This window comes from Lepidochelys kempii, chromosome 27 (genome assembly GCF_965140265.1).
Source record: "Lepidochelys kempii isolate rLepKem1 chromosome 27, rLepKem1.hap2, whole genome shotgun sequence".
NCBI lineage: Eukaryota > Metazoa > Chordata > Testudines > Cheloniidae > Lepidochelys > Lepidochelys kempii.
In genome coordinates this window covers 8,979,712-9,001,039 of record NC_133282.1, presented here as the reverse complement: position 1 = coordinate 9,001,039, position 21,328 = coordinate 8,979,712, and the positions used below count along the sequence as shown (strand labels likewise).

Sequence of the window (21,328 nt, the reverse complement as noted above, 5' to 3'; positions counted from 1 at the left end):
TCTCATCGGTACATTGCCAGCAGCTCTCCTTGTCCCCCAGACTCAGCTGCTTCATCCCCAACCACACTGGGGCCCAATCTCTTGTTCTGCTCTTCCCCGCATGGAGTCGGATTCATCAACAGTCTCAGAGCTTGGGTTAACTGACTCGGGCTGGCAGGGCTTGGGCTACAGGGCTAAAAATAGCAGTGTAGACAGACGTTCAGGCTTGGGCTGGAGCCTGGGTTTCAGAGCCCAGAATACTGGATGGGCCAGTACGTCCAGGAATGGCGTGGCTTGCCCCCACCTGCATGACCCTGCCCCCGCTGGCATGACCTTGCGAGCCTGGTGCAGGTGAGGCCATGCTGCATGGAGGACGCTGTTTCAACGAGGGCGCCGCACTGCCCAGCATGACCTCCTCACATGCGTGTGCACATGGTCACACAGGTGGAGGCGGAGTGGCACGCGCTTGCAATGGCGTCCTCCATGTGGGATACCAGACAAAACCACACGTTTTGCGGAGCCAGGGGGTGCTGTGCTGCAGGCAGTGGATCAGGTCGAGTAACAGGGGGTGATCTCCCTTCAGCCTCAGGGCTGGCCCCAGGTGGGGGCACCCTCTCTTGAATGAAACACGAAGCCGATACCTTTCCCACGCCGGGATATGGTTAGCTCCCTCCTGCCAGCCACCCTCCACTTCCATAGTGCCGGCTTTGCGGTGGGATGAAGACACAAACCCTTTGCCATTTGGTGTGAATGCACACAGAACACCTTGGTACCCTGTGGCACCCTCCCTGCCTCAGCAGTAAGGCACTCAGATAGCCCAGTGATGAGCGTGGTCTCAATGTGCCCATAGCTAAATGGCTTAGACAGGGGAAATTGGCCTTTCACCCCCCTCTGGAGGTCTCTGGCTGCTAGATGTGATCACGCGCCATTTGTTTCTCATGCACACTTCACACACAGCATCAAATGGGAGGGTTAGATTAGTGATTAGAGATCTGTGAATGTGAATTAGAGACCACACATTACAGTGCCAGCCATGGAGAATTCACAGGGGACACAGACAGCCCTTAGATTGTTTGTTAAATAAAACAAACAACCCCCCTCCCCCCAGAGTTATTAATGGTGTAATGATTTCATGGCATCTTCCTGCACATCACCTCCCCTCGGATCAATTTATGCCCTTAAATGCCATAGAGCTGCGACAGGCAGTGCTGATCCCAAACTGAAACCTGAGGTTAATTTATTGCATTCATCACTCGTGTTGCCCCTCCGGTCAAACGATTCTAAAATATAATCGCCATTAATTGCAAGATGAAACAAAAAGAGTCATGCTTAACCACAGTTTTATTGCACTGTTTAGCACTAATAGAATACTCATTTACATTTATTATAAGTATTTGTGGATGTTTCTGTACATTTTCAAATATATTGAAAGTGAAAGTGCAGCTTACAAATGTCGAAGCATGAAGGGGCATACGAATGTTTAGCACACCTAGCACGGAAATACCGTGCAACACCGGCTACAAGTGTACCATGCGAATGCCTGGTTCTCACTTTCAGGCGACATTGTAAATAAGAAGTGGGCAGCATTATCTCCCGTAAATGTAAACAAACTTGTTTGTCTTAGCGGTTGGCTGAACAAGAAGTAGGACAAGTGTAGGCTCTAAAGTTTTATATTGTTTTGGTTTTGAGTGCATGTGTGCAACCAAAAAAAATCTACATTTGTAAGCTACACTTTCATGATAAAGAGATTGTACTACGGTACTTGTATGTGGTGAACCGAAAAATACTTGTGGCACCTTAGAGACTAACCAATTTATTTGAGCATGAGCTTTCGTGAGCTACAGCTCACTTCATCGGATACTGATACAACTGTCAGAAGCCAGTGCAATGCAGCCGATGAAGTGAGCTGTAGCTCACGAAAGCTTATGCTCAAATAAATTGGTTAGTCTCTAAGGTGCCACAAGTCCTCCTTTTCTTTTGCGAATACAGACTAACACGGCTGCTACTCTGAAACCTGTCATTATGCAAGGCACTGAATTTAGCCGTATGGAATGGAAAAAGGAATGCATCAGATGAAGTGAGCTGTAGCTCACGAAAGCTCATGCTCAAATAAATTGGTTAGTCTCTAAGGTGCCACAAGTCCTCCTTTTCTTTTGAAAAATACTATTTCTTTTGTTTATCTTTTTACAGTGCAAATATTTGTAATCTAAAATAATAATATAAAGTGAACACTGTACACTTTGTATTCTGTGTTGTAACTGAAATCAATATCTTTGAAAATGTCGAAAAGCATCCAAAAGTATTTATAATAAATTTAAATTGGTATCCTATTATTGTTTAGCAGTGCCATTAAAACTGTGATTAATCATGACTGTTTTTTAAAAAAATCTAGTTAATTTGTTTTGCTTTAATCGCATGCATTTAACTGCAATTAATTGACAGCCCTAATGGCAACATTTCTCCACTAATGAACGATGGTGTAGCTGGTTTGTTCACAGCATAATTCAACACAGGAGTTGAAGTCAGTCCAGGAGAGGTCTAGGACTGTAATAACCAGGTACTGTGGATCAGATTTGTATTGGCAGAATTGCCTGGGGAGCCCAGGACTGGAATAGCAGGGAGTACTGCAAGTTAGGGGTGAGGCACTTTGTCAGCAATGTGTGTGTGTGTATGTGTGTGCCAGCTCTCTCTCTCTCTCTGTGTGCATGAGGGGTGCTGTACTGATACAACTGTCAGAAGCCAGTGCAATGTTACTGTGTGTTTCACAGCCCACTGGGGTAATAATTAATGCTACCTTTTGCAAGACTGGGACTAGTCTACACCTAAAACAGCCTCTCAGCTCCTAATGCCCTGGGCTCCGTGAGGAATCGAAACTGGATGCAAAATCTGGAGAGAACCCATGAAACTGAATTGGACTCAGGACATGGCCAACACTGAAGTAGATTGGTGTGAGGTACAGAGGACTCTTTCTTATGTGCCTGGCTGGTGTGTCTTGCTCACATGCTCAGGGTCACACTGATCACCAGAGCGGAGTTGGTAAAGAATTTCCCACTGGCCACAGATTGGCACCTAATCAATTCCATGCCAATGCAGGGGCCTCGGGCATGGACTCTGTCTGTGGCATGCAGCCGGTTAGTCTCATGAGGACTTAAATGCTTCAGTCTAGCCAAAGTCATTGCGCTCAATACAGGAGTAACTGGGTGAAATGTACAGATCTGTGCTATGCAGGTCAGACTAGGAGAGGTAAAGGTTTGTGGGACGCTTGGATGGTGTCTGTACCACTTTCGCTATCGTGAATTCTAAAAGTCCCACAAAAAGATAAACAAACAAAAAGTGGGGCCTCCAAAGGGGGTCTCAAACAGCACTGCAAATTTGGAGCCACCTTGAGCTTCCTGGTTGTCACTATGCTGCACAAGATGGCTACTCAGAGCTTAGTGGTAAGAGTGGGCTAGGTACTCAGCCTGTCACACTTTCAATGCCCAGGTCCCCTGACACTGAGCTGTAGGAAAATCTTCATTTGCTAGTAGCAGCGTTGGGCCTAAGACACACAGTTGAGTAGCTCTGATTCTACTCTGTAGATTGCAGTGATGCACGCACACACACACACACACATGCACAAGCACACACACACAAAACCAATTCACAGGCCCATAAAAGGATTCAAGGCAAAGTGACTTGCCCAAAGTCACACAGCTGGGCGTGGAACTCAGGTCTCCTGACGCCCACTAACCGAACCAGGTCAATAGCTGTGATTGCAAAGCACTGGGAGATGGGCACATTAATTCCGAGAGTGCCAGGTGCCGGGATGTGGTGAAGGACAAAGTGGCGGAGGAGCTATTGTGTGGGAAGGCTGCTGAGTGGGAGAGAGCGGAAGCGAGTACGTGGGTGTAAGCACCAGCTGTCAGAACTGACACCCTCAGCTCTGCAAAGGATTCCTCTTCATGCTGATTGCACCCATTGAGGAGCTACAAAATGCCTGGGCCACGGGTCCTGCTATCTGCTTCAACAAGGCAAGACTAAGGGCTGGTCATGCTGGAAGCTCTTTGGGGCAGGGACTGTCTTTTTGTTCTGTGTTCGTACAGCACCTAGCACAATGGGGTCATGGTCCATGATGAGAGCTGCTAGCCGCTACTGCTATAATAGATAATAATAAACAACCAACACACAGTGCCGAGGCTAGGACAGTATTGCTGCAGCGAGAAAGGAATTGGGGGGAAGCTTCTGTTAGAATAAAACCACAGTGATTCCCTCTTAAGGAAGGATGGACCAGTGGTTAAGTGGCTAGCTTATGACTTGGGAGTGTTGGGCTCTGTCCCCTCCTGGGTCACAGACTTCTTGTATCACCTTGGGCAAGTCACATAGGATAAATCTACACAGCTCACGGCAGCGAGCCTCCCAGTCTGGGCTGGCAGACTGGGCCTGGTGGGGGCTGAGCCAGCGTTGTAAAAATGGCCGTATAGATGCTGAATTCAGGCTCTGAAGCCCACCCCCTCCCTAGGCTTCAGAGCCCAAGCCTCAATGTCTACACAGCTATTTTCAGTGCGAGCCCGAGTCTGTCTATCTGGGCTGGGAGGCTTGCTGCTGTGGACTGTGTGGATGGGCCCCAGATTTTTAAAGGTACTTAGCGTTGCTGTGCTTAGCATTGCAAGACCTAACTGATTTAGGAGCCTAAGTTTAATTTTCAAAATGGGATTTAGGTGCTCTCTAACCACTCACATTTAGAGCTGGTGAAGAAATGGCCTCTTCCCACTGCCCCCCATGGGAAATGTGGACTTTTCCTCCAAAAATCAAATATAAGAAAACATTCCACGTGCTGAAAAACTACAATTTTCAGCCCAAAAGTGTTTGCGATGAGATTTGGAAATTTTCTGTGGAAAGCACTTCCTTGTGGTGAAAGAGCATCATTTAGCCAAACACACAACTTGCCATCGAAAAATAGTTTAGGTACAAGATTTCCCACCAGTCCTAGTCCCATTTTGTGGGCCCGACCTGGCAGCCCTGGCACAAGGCAAGAAGTGCCAGTGATGTGCGATCTGCTCTAGGAATTATTTTGGGGCAGTTCCCTGGCTTGTGTTATACAGGAGGTCAGATTGGTTGATCGGACTGGTCCCTTTCTGCCTTAGAATCTATGTCCATGGGATCATATGATTAAGTAGGGGCGACTCGTGTTTGCTGGATCGGGGTCTAACTCAGGCTGACACACAACATGCTAGTCAGACTCACAACAGTCAGGAGATCACTTTTTGAATACATGTGTCTTACTTGGCTGGCTTCTTTTTCAAAGGCATTACAGAAGAGGCAGCTGCACTGGGAGATCCCGTGGCCTCCTCACCTGAGCAGAAGTTGCAGACCTCGTGAAAGATTTCCTGCCCTGCTCCGCAGACCCAAGATGCTCAGAAATTTTCAAATGACGGGTATGTGGAAGGCTGGTGCACTGGTCAAGGCTCCAGCCCCAGACTTGGGTGGACCCAGATTCCCAACTTTAGCCTTCCATTTTAAGCAGTGTTAATGAGGAATCTCAATATGTTTGAGGCCTCTTTTTTCCATCTGTAAAATGGGGATAAGAGCACTGCCTGACCTCACAGGGGTGTTGTGAGGATGAAGATTGTGAGAGGCTCTGATACTAAGATAATGGGGACCTCAGATAAATAGATAGCTCTGAAATGACCGAGGCTCACCCTATTGCTCAGCCTCACTTAGTATAAATGTAGCTCATGAAATTGTAAGGAAATGGGAACCCAAAGGACATGAAAGTGATAGGAAAATGTGACCAGCATCCCTTACATCTTTTTGCACAGTCCTTTGTCTGTGAGCTCATCTCCTCTCCTAATAAACTGAAGAGGATGGCTAGCGGGGCCTGGGTTGCAAAGCCACCAGCGAGGCACTATAATATGCTTTACCAAACAATGAAGACATCAAAGCAGAGCCAGGCAGGAGGAAACCAAACCTGCTCAATTTCACTGAGCAAACCTACCTTCCCAACAATGAAGTCACCCCAGAGATCAAACAAACAAATCTATGTGGCCTTGCAAAGAAGCATTGCCAGAAAGTCCCCATGACAACTAGCTGACATCACAAAGGTGGCCTCATCATTAAATCATTAAAAATAACGCTGTGTGTACAATCATGATAATCAGCAGCTTAAGAACATTAACAAAATGTAAACCCACTATCCTGTTCCCTGGGAGAGCTGGGGATAATTCATCTTTCTGATGGAGTTTTTTTTTGGTTGACAATTATCAACACTTTTATGGGGAAAAAAGATACCCTTCTCCATGCCTTAGCTATTAACCAGACTTGAGGTTCCCCCCACCTCCCAATCTGTGGTGCTCAGCAAACGTCATCAGCCATTTTCAAGCAATTTTCGTTAAAATGTCATGAACAAGAATAAGCAGAAAACAATTCCCTTCAGGCCCCTTATGTCCGGGGGAGCTTGGAGCATTTACACTTTCCTTTTCTCTTTGGAAGGACGTGACCAATCATAAAAACAGGGGGACAGACCAGCTTTCTACCCATATATTTGCTCCTGAGGCTGATCCGGGCACTTTAGATAATAACTTACTACTCTTTCTCTCAAGCACATTGATATGGACCTGCAGTGCTTATTTCCCACCACCATGATATCTGAACACCACACAGTCTTTAACTCCTCATGACCCCTCGGTGAAGTAGGACAGTGCTCCTATCCCTAGTTTACACAAGGGGACCTGAGGCACAGAAAGACTAAGTGACTTGCCCAAGGCCACAAGAGAAGTCTGTAGTAGAGCAGTGACTCAATGTTCTAACTCCAGGACCATCCTTCCTCTCTCTAAGTGTAGAACTGTAGTGCATCAGAGTGTCAGCCTCCCAAAGGAGTGTAGCAGCATTAACCCCATGTTACAGGTGGGGAAACTAAGTCTTTCCTCCTAACCCATCCCCTTTCTGGGGAGTCATTCCTGCAGAAGCACCTGAGAATGAACTGCACCCCAGAAGGGATGGGTTAGGAAGAAGGACTCAGTTTCCCCATCTGTAAAACGGGGATAATGCTGCTGAACTCCTTTGTCAGGTGCTTTGAGATCAATGGACGAAAAGGGCTATATAGCAGCGAAGGAAGATGATGTTCATCCCATGCAACAGAAGTTGCCAATTTGGCTAGGACTATCAGAAGCATTGCCACTGCCATGCCCTCCTGCCCCCACACGCCATTCTGGTGGGCTGTAATATTTTGGTCTCATTTTGGTTGTTGGGTTTAGTGTGCCAGTGCTGGGTGGTGCTGGTGGGCTGTGCTGTGCAGGAGGTCAGGCTAGATGATCTGGTGGTACCTTCTGGCTGTAAACTCTCTGACTCGTAGCCTCTTGCCTGGTGTCCAGCAGTGGCTAGCACTGGCCAAGTGTCAGAATGTGGAGGCCCATTGTTTACACAAACGGGATGAATGGGCTAGCAAACGTAGAACTGGGTGCCTCTGTTCTCCCGGTCTCCTCACCCAAGGACAAGGGAACAGTCAATGTAATTGAAAGGTGGCAAATTCAAAACAGGTCAAAGGAAATATGTTTTCACATAAGGGGATTAGCCTGTGGAACTCACTGCTACATGATGCTTCTGAGGCCAAGATCTTAGCACAATCCAAAAAGGATTGGGCATTTACATGGTAACAAAGCTTCCCAGAATTACCATATTTAATGCTAACAATAATTGGGAAGAGATGTTAAACCTCATGTTCCGAGGTTTAAGACAATCAGTGACTATTAGATACCAGGATGAAACCTAATGTGGGGGGCACATCTACCCACTGCAGGCTTTCTTGCCTCTTCCCCTGAAGCATCTGCCAAAGACAGGTTCCTGGACTAGGCAGGCCTTGGGTCTAAGCCAGAGTGGCAATGTTCCCATGTGGTACCACACATTGGGTGACCGGGTTCCCTCCTCACACCTACAGCACCCAACAGATGGCCTGAAACATCTGACTGAACTGCTGTTGCTGGGCTTGGCACAGTGAGAACAGGGTGCGGCCCCACCTTTCATGTGCTGGGCAGGTGCCAATGCCAACCGCAAATGAAGCAGAAGCTCTTTGGTAGCCAGGAACGGGGTTTTCTTTTTGCCCCATTGCCCTGTCATAGCTCAGTGTGTGTGCAACTGATGCCAAACTCAGCCCTGGGGGTCAGTGACCCTGGTGCTGCTGCCCCCTTCCTATTCCCTCCCCTGCCCCCTCAGACCCACATGCCTTACTTGTGGTGTTGTATCGGACTCCGTAGAAGTATTCGGGGCAAGGACGGGCCACCAGCTGCCCCACAGCACTCCGGGGCCAGCATGTACCAATCAGGTCTATTGAGGCGTTGCACTGGAGACCTGGGAGAGACAGGGGAGAGGGTTAACAGAGATCCCAAAGTGAATGGCATGGACCTCCCACCCGCAGCACCCCTTGGTCAACAGAGCAAAGGGACTGAACCCTGCAGAGCCGGGGGTATGGTGGGCCAGGGGATTTGTTGCTGGTGGGATACAGGAGCTTCTCACTGTATCCCATTCCCGTTCCCAGCTGCTTGCTGCATCCCATTATCCCCTAACACACTGAGAGCTTTCTTCCTCTGAAGCAGTCATTGTTGGCCATTGTCAGAGCCTGTTTCTTCACTAGGAAAAAAAGAGGTCTCTCTTAGGAGATAGCTAACTTGAAATAGCCACAGCGCTGCAAGTTCTTATTGGAGACGAGGCAGAGGGAAGTGTTACCTTGCTGTAGCTGGTTGTGGTTAAACCCCACACCACTGGCTCTGAAACTGCACCAACCTTCTTAAAAACTTGTTGTGAAGCAAATGGGTGGAACATTAAGCTCATGTACCACAGTGTGGGAACTCCTGCCTTAAACCCTCCTTCTCCATCTCAATCAGCTACACTGAGGTGCAACTATCCCTCTATCAAGGTTGCTTTGTTTCCACTCAGGTTTTACAGCAAGACAGCTAATGTGCGAGTGCTTATCTCACTGTAGAAACATACTTCTTTCCCTAGTGAAGGCGAGCCCAGGAACTGGACTATCTTGACCATAGGTGTGACCGGGAAAATGCTTGCCCTATCCTGGGTCTGAGTCTTTCTGGGGATACCTGTGTTTCACACTCCAGTGCAAAGTGGATTATAATAAGCGGGCCTGGGTGGACTTGCAATCGGAGAGAAGCAGCGGAGACTTTCAGTCTCAGTTGGGTGGTTCAGCTCTCCCGGGTGAGAAGGAACCAAAAGTTGTGACAATAAATGAGAGCTTCCTGCCAACTTATGTATAATGAATTGTTTAGTTATGTTTAGAGCTGGCTGGAAAATGGGGTGTGTGTGCGTGAATACCAAAATATTTCAATTAGGAAATTTGCTGCAATTGCCTCATGGGAGTTGTAGTTCACTTGTTTCATACTCCCATCCCCCTCTACAAGGCAGGTTCCTTGGTCAGACTACATTTCCCATGATGCAACATGGTATCCCCCCCCAGAGTGAAAAAGGCAGTTGTATCTTGGGAGTCCCTGGATATGGTGCATCATGGGAGATGTAGTCTGACCATGGAATCTGGCTCATGAAGGAGAATGAGGACACGAGGCAGCTGAACTACAGCCCCCATGAGGCACTACAACTACTTATCTAAATACAGATATGTTGGGTTTTTGACAAAAAAAAAACCCACAAAATTTTCAAAGAAGGCAGACACTTTTCATGACAAATTTTGTTTAGCTGAAAAGCCAATTTGCTGTTAAAAACAGTTTGGATGAAAATTTTTCAACCAGCCCTAGTTGCAGCACCTGTTATAAAACCCACCCTGAAAACATGGCCCATCTGCTGGTCAAGAAAGGACTGAATGGGCCAAGGAGCTTGAAGTGGGGTCTTTCGAGGCTGAGCCCCGGTGGAAGGACATGCACAGACTGTGGCCTTCAGCCGCCATGTCTATAGAACCAGCAAAAAAATCATTTATACACTGAGAGAATAACAAGGTATTGGGGGGTTTCCTGTGGCACAGAGTTTAAGTTAAAGTAGGGGAAATTGGCAGCTTCATGGTTAGCAGGGTATAACACATAGTTATATTAATTCTTTTGATTCCAGTAGTTGTTTCACAACCCAGCTCAGAGCTTGTACTGAGAAAAATCAACAGCTCTTCTTTCTGTGGGACCCGCCTCCCTTCCCCATTACTCCTTTGCAACCTCCCCATCCCTCCAGGGGTCCTGCGGTTGGTCCCTATTCAGTTTTCAAGCACTGAGTCCTCTCGAAGAACCTGGAGGGAGTTTGTGCTTCATGCTGCCTTTGGGGCAGCAAACGAGGCAGGATTTGGCTCACAATGTTTTGGGCACATGTTCATTGCTGGAGTCTATTCATGGTACCCGGGATTAAGCATGTTTCTTGGTGTGGGTTTAGCGCTTAGTAAACTGTGATACTGTACAGGAAATCAGCTCTATCTGGGCCATGGCTAATACGGCTAATGAAAGCACAGTGTGTTAATTTAGGCTTTATTGAGGCCAGATTGCAGAGTTATTTACATATATTTTTAACATAGTACAGGATGTTCTGTAGCAAAATATGTCTTTGCTACAGCTGAGGATTAGATACAAAACGGATTTCTCTGTGTCATGTCAACATAATTCAATAATTAACATTCTGCAGTTTGAAGAGGGGTGTACAACAGACCTTGAAAGGTGTTTGTGTGGTTTAGTGCAAAGCACTTATAGTTACTGAAGATACAGCAGCACTTTCTGGGCTGAAATGAGTGGTTTCATTCTTTTCTAACTGGCTTTCAGGAACTCCGCATCTCAAATACCGTGGGCCTGAATCTGAGCTCAGTTACATCAATTCTACATAGGACTTGAATGGAGTTACTCCATACTTTTGCTGATGTAGAGCAGAATAGACCCAAGTTTATCTTGGTAGCTGCAGTGCATTGTGGGGGAGCTATGGTTGCAACTGGACATTTTAATGTTCATGTTTATATGTCTAACCAATTTATTTGAGCATAAGCTTTCGTGAGCTACAGCTCACTTCATCGGATGCATACTGAGGAAAGTACAGAAGACGGTTTTATACACACAAACCAGGAAAAAATGGGTGATTATCACTACGAAAGGTTTTCTCTCACCCCACCCCACTCTCCTGCTGGTAATAGCTTATGTAAAGTGATCACTCTCCTTACAATATGTATGATAATCAAGGTGGGCCATTTCCAGCACAAATCCAGGTTTTCTCCCCCCCCCCCCCAAAACCCACTCTCCTGTTGGTAATAGCTTATCTAAAGTGATCACTCTCCTTACAATGTGTATGATAATCAAGGTGGGCCATTTCCAGCACAAATCCAGGGTTTAACAAGAACGTCTGAGGAAGGGGTGGGGGGGGAGTAGGAAAAAACAAGGGGAAATAGGTTACCTTGTGTAATGACTTAGCCACTCCCAGTCTCTATTCAAGCCTAAGTTAATTGTATCCAATTTGCAAATGAATTCCAGTTCAGCAGTCTCTCGCTGGAGTCTGGATTTGAAGTTTTTCTGTTGTAATATTGCAACTTTCATGTCTGTAATCGCGTGACCAGAGAGATTGAAGTGTTCTCCGACTGGTTTATGAATGTTATAATTCTTGACATCTGATTTGTGTCCATTTATTCTTTTACGTAGAGACTGTCCAGTTTGACCAATGTACATGGCAGAGGGGCATTGCTGGCACATGATGGCATATATCACATTGGTAGATGTGCAGGTGAACGAGCCTCTGTTAGTGTGGCTGATGCGATTAGGCCCTGGGATGGTGTCCCCTGAATAGATATGTGGGCACAGTTGGCAACAGGCTTTGTTGCAAGGATAGGTTCCAGGGTTAGTGGTTCTGTTGTGTGGTATGTGGTTGCTGGTGAGTATTCGCTTCAGGTTGGGGGGCTGTCTGTAGGCAAGGACTGGCCTACATTTGCTCCAACCCCTCAGACAGAGACAAAAACCTACAGGATCTCTATCAAGCATTCTTACAACTACAATACCCACCTGCAGAAGTGAAGAAACAGATTGATAGAGCCAGAAGAGTTCCCAGAAGTCACCTACTACAGGACAGGCCTAACAAAGAAAATAACAGAACGCCACTAGCTGTCACCTTCAGCCCCCAACTAAAACCCCTCAAACGCATTATCAAGGATCTATAACCTATCCTGAAGGATGACCCAACACTCTCACAAATCTTGGGAGACAGGCCAGTCCTTGCCTACAGACAGCCCCCCAACCTGAAGCGAACACTCACCCCCTTCCTCAGATGTTCTTGTTAAACCCTGGATTTGTGCTGGAAATGGCCCACCTTGATTATCATACACATTGTATGATAATTGTATGTGGTTAGTATGCATCCGATGAAGTGAGCTGTAGTTCACGAAAGCTCATGCTCAAATAAATTGGTTAGTCTCTAAGGTGCCACAAGTACTCCTTTTCTTTTTGCAAATACAGACTAACACGGCTGTTACTCTGAAACCTGTTTATATGTCTACATTTCTCCTTCATTGCGTATGAATAAAGCTGGCCAAAAAATTGGCCAAAAATTGGAGTTTTGATAAAATGCAAATATTGGTGGGAAAAGATTCTGTTTTCACAGAGGACCGTTTGATGAGTCCTTTAAAAACAATGTGCTGAAAAAATGTTGTTTTCCTCAAAAAAATAATTGCAGGAAAAAAATTATTTCCCAATAGTTCTACATATGAATTGTGAAAGTCTTCAGAGTTTTGGGAACAATTCCATATTTTTTGTGGCAAGGTGTTTTTAATTGTAACTCTATTTTTGCTAATGTTTATGTTGCTGTAGCAACCTTAAATTTCCCATTCCTTGGGAAATAATCATGGTGGTAATTCTGACTTGCTGTGTGATCTTGGGCAGATCCCATTTAACTACATGTGCCTCGGTTTCCCCATTAGTAAAATGGGGCTTATCACCCACCGACATCACAGGTGAGCTAGGAGGTGTGAAGTTTGCAAAGTGATGCAGCATTGAAAAATGAGAATTCATTGGCTACTGAATGAAGCAGAATATTTATAAAGGGTAAACAGAATGACCTGAATAACTAAAGGTTTATTAGCTTGACATTGACCCCAGGCATAATAATGGAATGGCTGATATGGTGTGCTATCAATAAAAAGTGAAAGGAGGACAGAAATATAATTAATACCAGCCAACATAGTTTTCATGGAATTTAGATCTTGTCAGACAGACGTGAGTCGGTTCCAAGTGTGGTTGATAAAGGCAGCTGTCTTGATATAATATACTTACATTTCCAGAAGGCATTTGACATCGTACCTCACGACTTTCTGATGAAAGAATTAGCACTACACAAAATGAATGTGGGCCCAAAACAAATGAGTTAACAACTGACAGATCTCAATAGAGAATTATCAACTAGCAGGAGATCCAGCGTGCTCTGCCAGACCGATACATGCACTTTGGAGCCTGCGGTTTCTACTGGGAGAGGGGACTGGGTAAACCTCCCCGCACTTTTCTACCATTTAATATCTCCCCATATTTATATGTCCCCTGGGTAGTACCTGAACACCTTCGACTCTTCATTGTATTTAAGCATCCCAACGCCTCTGGGACGGAGGGCACTGTACAGATGGGGAATCAAGGCAGAGAGACAAAGGGACTTACCCAAGGTCACATAGGGAATCTGTGGCACAGCAGCAACTTGACCCAGAGGCTGCTAAGCCCAAGGCGAGTGATCTACCTATTGGCCCATCCTTCCTCTCAGGGTCCTCTAATGCAACCACAGCGATTCAGGATGAAATAGGCCCCTGCTTCGTCTCCAGCCCTGCCCCGGGCCCAGCATGCAATGGGCATTTGTCCAGTGGTTCAGCTCCCCGTTCTGCCAAGCAGTCAGCTCCCCAATCTTGACCCTGAAACAGAGTGGTCATCCGGGTCCCGTGTCTCCGCAGATTAAAGATTTACGGTGTCAGGAAATAAACAAACCCCATAAATCAATCCCGCTGCTGGAGCTGCCCCTCTGGCCCCATCACCGCGGCTGGTCTACAGAGAGCTGAGAGCAGCTGCCTTTCTGGGACTGCTTCTCTATAAACTGCACGTCCGGGCAGTTGGCAACGGCCAGGTGGGGATGGGATGTCCCAGCAGCTGGCCTGAGGCGGAGCACCTAAGCCAGTGCTGTGGCCAGTGGCAGATCAGTTAATGTCCAAGCTCAGACAGTGGTGGGGACAGACAGCTCAGGGGGGATTTGGAAGGAACTATGGAGCCTTTTGCCTCTAGGTCACCATCCTGAGCAGCTCTGGGGGAGCTCTAAAGTGAGCTGGGACCATCCCATCTCCCAGCCTAGAGCTCCCAGCTCTGCAGCAGCTCCTCAGCAGCTCACCCAGTGACCACCTGCCGCATTGCAAGAAAGGGAGGAGGGCCACTGTGGCTGCTCCATTGGCTACTTCCCAGCTGGACTGCAGGAGTCCAGTGAAAGCAGGGAAGGAGCCCTGAACCCAGGGGGCTAACACAGGATGGCTCCACTCCTTCAAACAGCCCCCCTGGGCAGCCCAGGAGCAGGGAAAGGAGGAAAATATGGAAAATATGGAACCCAACAGCCATTTGTGGCCCCTGATTCGCTGCCCTAGCTCTAGGGGTTGTTCTAACTTCTACCTGCTAGCAGAGGTCCCACAGGGACCATGCACCATCTCTGGATAGCTGGAGTCCAGGGAGCGGCCGTTACTCCCCCTCCCAAGCCCAGACTATGCCAGGGGCTGCAGGGCGGGGGGCTAACCGGTTATGCTGGCTCAATGCCCACAGGGCCCTCCTCCAGCAGGGGACTCGCAGGTGGTGTCTGCCCCCTTCGTGTTGCCCAAAGGGCTCAAGGGGATCTGCCCAAAGTAGGGATTGTGGCCCCTCGACCCTGCTTCAGTGATAGGCTGGAGCCCTGGCTGGAACAGCCGGATATCCCTGGGGCAGGGTTCGCCTGGGATGCTTGACCTGCCCAGGCAGTGCCCATTCTCTGCCAAGATGGCGTCACCCACAGAGACATCAGTCTGGCACCCTTCACGTGCGCTAAATTCAGCTTTGTGTGTGTGTGACGCACAAAATGAGCCCGCTCAGCAATCGGGGCGGGGGAGGAGGCAGCAGGTGGCATGGGAAGAAAGAATCTGTCTAGGCCCTAAACGCGGGCTGGGCCCTCCCTGTCCTTGGCTCCTGTAAGTGTAATGGGTGTGACTGGGAGGCTGGATCCTGTCTGACAACACCTAGGCCCAGATCCTGGGAGTTTGGGGCCTCAATAGCTGTGAGGAGCTGGGCCTTGCCCCCTTGTCAGGAGGTTGCCAAAGGCTGAAACTGGTCACCAGGCAACTCCCGCTGAATGTGAACAGGACCCTGGAGCAGGGCATGTGGGGAGGGGGCTGACATCAGGGACTGGGGGGCCCAGACCCACTCCCAGTTAGCCGGAGCAGAATGGAATATGAATCTAACCTAGAGCCACCTGGAGGGCATTTATCACCCAGGGAGCGGCAGGGCAGCAATGGTTAGTGATCCCTTCTGATCCCCAGCCCCTGGTCTCTTGCTTTGGGATGGGAATGGGGCTGGGAGACAGGGAGTGATGGGTTTGGCTTTGTGCATCTCACCCTCTCGTGGCTGCTGTTAGGTTCCTAAACACCTCTGGGGCTGTGGGCTTTTGGTCTCTTTCTGCTCCAGTGTTAATGGGGCTGGGATTCTGGTGCTGAAGAGCCAGGGGTCAGCCATGCATGGGGGTGAGGTGCAGGAGCTTTCTGCAGCATGCATGTTTGGGACAAGTGCTGCACGTCTTTCTGTTGTAACCCTAATAACCAACGTGGGCGGGTCACTGATGGAGCTTGAGGGTGGGTGTCCCAGGCTACCCTCTATGGCCAAAGAAATGGGGCTTGGAAGGCTGGGGTGAGTCCTGGGCCGAAGAACAAAAAAATGCCCCAGCTCTACTTCCAGCACTGGGCAGCAGCTGCAAGACACGTGTAAGACATAGGGAAAAGGATAAGCTGGGAAAACCCAGCCCTGGATGCCAACGTGTGAGAGAGGCAAGTTCCCCAAGTGTGAAAATCCTCTGGGAGCGTCTGCATCCCAGTCATGGGAACAGGAGACTTCCATGGCAGCCCAGCATGCAGCAGGAGGTGTCCTTCCTTCCTTCCAGATCATGGCTCTGCCAGCGCCCCAGCTATGGGCAAGCCTCCTTCGTTAGGGAGACATGGAAACAAACGCCCTGATTAGAGCTGGCTGAAAATTTTCTAATGGAGCAGCATTCTCCGGGGAAAGCTGTGACGTAGCGGGAAGTCTCGATTCTGTCGAAACTTCCGATGGAAACCAGGCAGGGAAGCAGGCTGGCTGGCATGTCAGGCTCCCAGACAGACAGCCCAGAGTCCAGGGATCCCAGGTTGGCCAGCACCCTGGGTGGCTGGTTCTCCGGCTGGCCAGCTTCAATCTCCTCAGAAGCTATCGAGTTCTATGGCTCCCTGGCAGTCCAGGGTTGGGTCTCTTGCATATTTTCTTTCGGAAAACTGAAATGCTCTCTCTGCGGGAACGTTTCCGCATTTCTCAAATGAACTATTGTGGAAATTCAATACCGGGACCAAATTTGAGTTTGGGGTGGAGGGTTCGTCTAGATTTGGGAGGAACAGTTTTCTGGAAACTACATTTTTTCATGGCACTGAAATTCCACATCCTGGCCAGTTCTAGTCCTGACTGCTGTGATCCTGCACCCGAGGCAGGCGTGTGACGATGGAGCTGGGTCTGGGGAATGGGTTACAAAGAGAGCAGGGATGAAAGGGATAGGGTGCATCTTGGCTGAATAATAGTCTCATGGCTCTTTTTACTAGTAGGGTTGATACGCAATGTTCAGGACAGATTGCATAAATTCCCCCAGTGGTTTTGCCTGGATACATACTTGACTTCTGTTGTGGACAGTTTCTGTTCACTCTTACAGTGGTGTAGAGTGATACAACTTTCTCGAGGCATGTGCCAAGGGCTTTACAGTGCTTTACAGTGTTGCACACTGATGGGGCTAGAATTTACAAGTTCTCCCCTCTGCATTGTGCTGAACAGAGGAAAGAAAATCACCTGCCATGCATTTAAGGAATCTTTTTGGAGGGATGGCTGTATCCCAGAAACCCCTGAGTGAAATGACCCCAAATTTGGATCTCTAACCCAAGCGAGTGTCCCCATGAGGCACACCAGTTTTCAAGGAAATCAGATTAACTGTGCAGATTTTACAATCTAAACCTTAACTAGAGCAGAGGTTCCGTCCCATTTGTCCCTCATTACTAGCCACCATTGTAGCTGTTCAGTGGCTGTACCCGGCTACTAGAGTTTAGACCACTGCTTAGCATGGAAATTACATTGATCAGATACTAAATGCATTCATGTTTTCTTTTCCAGTCCATCCATATTTTAGAGGGAATTATTTTGCAAGCTGCTTTCTGCAAACATCTGCTCTGGCCTTGGCAGAATTGTTTATAACAGGGACATTGTTTATGTTCTTCGCAGCATGATAACAATAAGCGTCCGAGAGGGTCTCTGCACACATGTGAGTCACACTGGTGCACCCCCCTGTGTTCGGGTGTAGAATGCCTTTCTCCACATTTAGCGTATGCTGCTTTGAAAGCAGCACAAACTTGATTGGAAAAAAGCACTGTTATCACCGAATAAGGGTACCCACACAAGGAGTTACACAGGCATAACCACAGCAGGATAATGAGACTGTTATAGATACGCTGGTAAATCTCACCATGTTGACAAGCCCTATTAATAAATTTAAACCTGTTCCTAACTGACTTAAGATAAACCAAAAATAAGTTGGATTTAAACCAAAGTAAGAGCGTCCACACTGCCTTTGGCAGCGCAGTTTACAGTCACCCCTTTGCTTAAGCTGGTGCAAGTCCCGGCCCTGAGCTGGAGAGCATGGTCCTGTCTCTGGGATGGATGAAAGGTCCAAAACCAGATACAATTCTCCCCCAACCTGAGTGGCGGGCTGGCAAGGAGCACAAGGAAATGTGGGCTTGCCATCAAGAAATAAGATTCCTGATCAACTCCCTATGGAGGCAGTGGAAACACCAGCACTTGAGTTATTTCAAACTGGACTGGAGAAAGACCCCCAAGAATATATAGCAGTTTAGGGGTTATTTCTCCACATGCCGGTAGGTCGGTTTAAAATTGGTTCCAGCTCTCGGATCCATGTTTGCTGCTCCCTTCTGTATCTCGAGTTGCTCACAGATCTGGTATTACATTCTGATGAAGGGCTGTGCGAGGAGCACATCGGTGAGAAATCATATGCACGTGGCTAGCAACACACCAGGTTTACCTAAGGTGGCAACACCATATACGTCTCTTTCTTCTTCCTTTTTGCAACCCTAGGGCAGAAATGTGACTTTGACGTGACTACATGGTGTCTGTACGACGTAAATATGAGACACACCGTTCTGGCATTTCACAGCCTCTCAGTCTCAGCCAGTTAAACACTGATGATGTCTTGTGAGCCCAAACTCTGAACTATTCCTCAGCTCTTACCCAGCTAAACTCTCCCTAAAGCGAATTGTTATAGACAAATTGTAGGACTGAGCTAAAAGAAATCTGATGAGGTTCAACAAGGACAAGTGCAGAGTCCTGCACTTAGGATGGAAGAATCCCATGCACCGCTTCAGGCTGGGGACCGACTGGCTAAGCAACAGTTCTGCAGAAAGGGACCTACGGGTAACAGTGGACGAGAAACTGGATATGATTCAACAGTGTGCCCTTGTTGCCAAGAAGGCTAATGGCATATTGGGCTGCATTAGTAGGAGCATTGCCAACAGATCAAGGGAAGTTATTATTCCCCTCTATTCGGCACTGGTGAGGCCACACCTGGAGTATTGCGTCCAGTTTTGGTCCCTGCACTACATAAAGGATGTGGACAAATTGGAGAGAGTCCAGCGGAGTGCAACAAAAATGATTAGGGGGCTGGGGTACATGACTTACGAGGAGAGGCTGAGGGAACTGGGCTAATTTAGTCTGCAGAAGAGAAGAATGAGGAGGGGATTTGATAGCAGCCTTCAACTACCTGAAGTGGGGTTCCAAAGGGGACAGAGCTCGGCTGTTCTAAGTGGTGGCAGATGACAGAACAAGGAGCAATGGTCTCAAGTTGCAGTGGGGGAGGTCTAGGTTGGATATTAGGAAACACTATTTCACTAGGAGGGTGGTGAAGCACTGGAATGGGTTACCTAAGGACGTGGTGGAATCTCCATCCTTAGAGGTTTTTAAGGCCTGGCTTGACAAAGCCCTGGCTGGGTTGATTTAGTTGGGTTGGTCCTGCTTCGAGCAGGGGGTTGGACTAGATGACCTCCTGAGGTCTCTTGCAACCCTAATCTTTTATGATTCCTACCACTCCTCTGCAGTAATCAGCACATGCACCAAATTGTGACACTGAAGATGCCAAACCCCATATGTTACTATCGGTCATGAAACTACCCCGTTTCAGTTGCAGTGTTTGACTCAGTGACCTGCTGAGACATGGAGTCCCACAGGCTGGTTACATTCTGCGTGAGGAAGTATTTTCTTTCATTTTCCCTAAAATTGTTTGCTTTTTGACAGAGTCACCCTTGGTATCATGTTATGGGACGGGGGGAAGAAAGAGAAGGCCACTCAGTTTACCTTTATCTTGCTCCCAGTCTCCTGGCACCTGCTTCTCAAGCCCCAGGTCTTTGGATACGCTTAGCTTATCACCATATGCAGACCCAAAGGTGGCCACTCAATTGTTCTGTTTTCTTTTCGACCACCCCATGTCCCAGCTCACACCCAAAGCAGTCCTTGGATGATAGGAACACACAACAGCTGTCCGGAAAGCTGCACAGCCTGCTCCTTAGAGATGCTAATTCACCCCTTTTCACCTGTTTCACATCCTAATTCCTCTCCATTACTTCCCTCGGTGCCCCGCTGTTTGGGTCTGGAAAAGCAGTTTATAGAGTATCATAATTCAGGGACTATCCTAAGATTTAGGAGACCTGGGTTCTAATCCCTGCTCCACCTAACTTCTGTGTAACCCTGGGCATGACACTTAGCCTCTCTGGGCCTCAGTTCCCCATCTATACAATGGGGAGAACAGTGCTGCTCTGACTCCCAGGGGGCTTGTAAGGTTAATTACATTAAAAGTCCTGGAGTGCCTTGAGGTCTACTGCTGAAAAGGGCTATAGAAGAGCTTGTTGGTGATGCTCTTATTGGGACAGGGCGAATGGAAAGCGTCTGATTGAATGGAAAGCGTCTCTAGCCCAGTCATTATTCTGCGTATCTCCAGGATGTCCTTTCTTAGGTCTGGTGTACACCCAGCTTTTATATACCTCTGTAAGCCACAAGTGTGACGCACAGTTAGAGCAGTGCAGCCCCTAATGTGGACGCAGTTACACTGGTATAAAGGTGCCTTGTACTGGCATAGCATGTTGTTCCCTTATAGGGAAAAAGCGATATCAGAACAAGCTCTTTACTCCAGTATAACTGGGTCCACCTTAGGAGGTGTGCTGCATTAAATATACCAGTCTAGTTAAAGAGGTCAAATTTTTGTGTCTGGACAAGTTCTTATTCATCTGCTCTCTACACTAAATGGTTCCAATATGCTCACTCTATGTTTGGATCGAATTTTTTCCAGACTTCTGATCATTTTACATCACACGTCTCTGAAATCCCAGTTTAGTTCTTCGGCTTGTTATGTCTATATCTGTGTGAAAATGTGCGAGACTGAAGGGGAAAGAAATGCTGATGTTGTTAATTTGACCTTTATGGATTGAAATTCCAGCAGCACCCCTAGGGAATCGTGTATGACTGAGAAAGCAAGTGCACCGAAAGAGATTGCCTCAAGGTAACATTCTCAGGGATCTCAGCTCAGGCTGGGCCAACATTTTTTATCAAAATGTGTGTTTTTTTTTAATGAAATGCATTTCAAATAATATCAAAGTATTTGTAAAAATATCCATCTTATCTCAACAGTGCCAATTGTTTGACAAAACACAAATTTTGTTTGGATTTAAAACCAACATTTTGTTGGTTTTTGGTTTTTTTGATGACACATTTTAAAAACAAGCTCAAAATCTAGATAAAAAAAATCACACGTTTGTTTTGATTTCTATTGGATTCAAATCAAAGCAGGCTTTTGTTTAGAAAAAATCCATTTGCTGAGTTTCTCTGAAAATCTGGCACTCCCTGGCATGAAAGTGGGGAAATCTTTGGGAAATCTAGCCCCCGTCATGGCGCTGGGCCCTTGGAAATCTCACATTGAGCAATTCTGAAAATGTGGTCCCTAGAGGCCAAGGGCCCAAAGAGCTTTAAACACTGTTTTGCTTCAATTGCTTCTCCCAGCCCCAGAGAGCAAACTACGAATGAATTGTGCATATCGCCAATCAGAAAATTAGTGGGGTTTCCACTGGAACTTTCCATGAAAATGAAAA

General features: G+C 47.4%; 1 protein-coding gene across 2 annotated transcripts in view; it reads right to left on the bottom strand.

Moving 5' to 3' along the window:
* LOC140903899 (corticotropin-releasing factor receptor 1) overlaps positions 1–21,328 on the bottom strand; it is a 124,473-nt gene that overhangs the window by 50,482 nt on the left and 52,663 nt on the right. For both annotated transcript variants that reach the window (XM_073325842.1, XM_073325843.1), the window contains one exon: positions 8,182–8,301. In XM_073325842.1, coding sequence (XP_073181943.1) covers positions 8,182–8,301 — 120 coding nt within the window. The remainder of the gene's footprint in view (positions 1–8,181; positions 8,302–21,328) is intronic.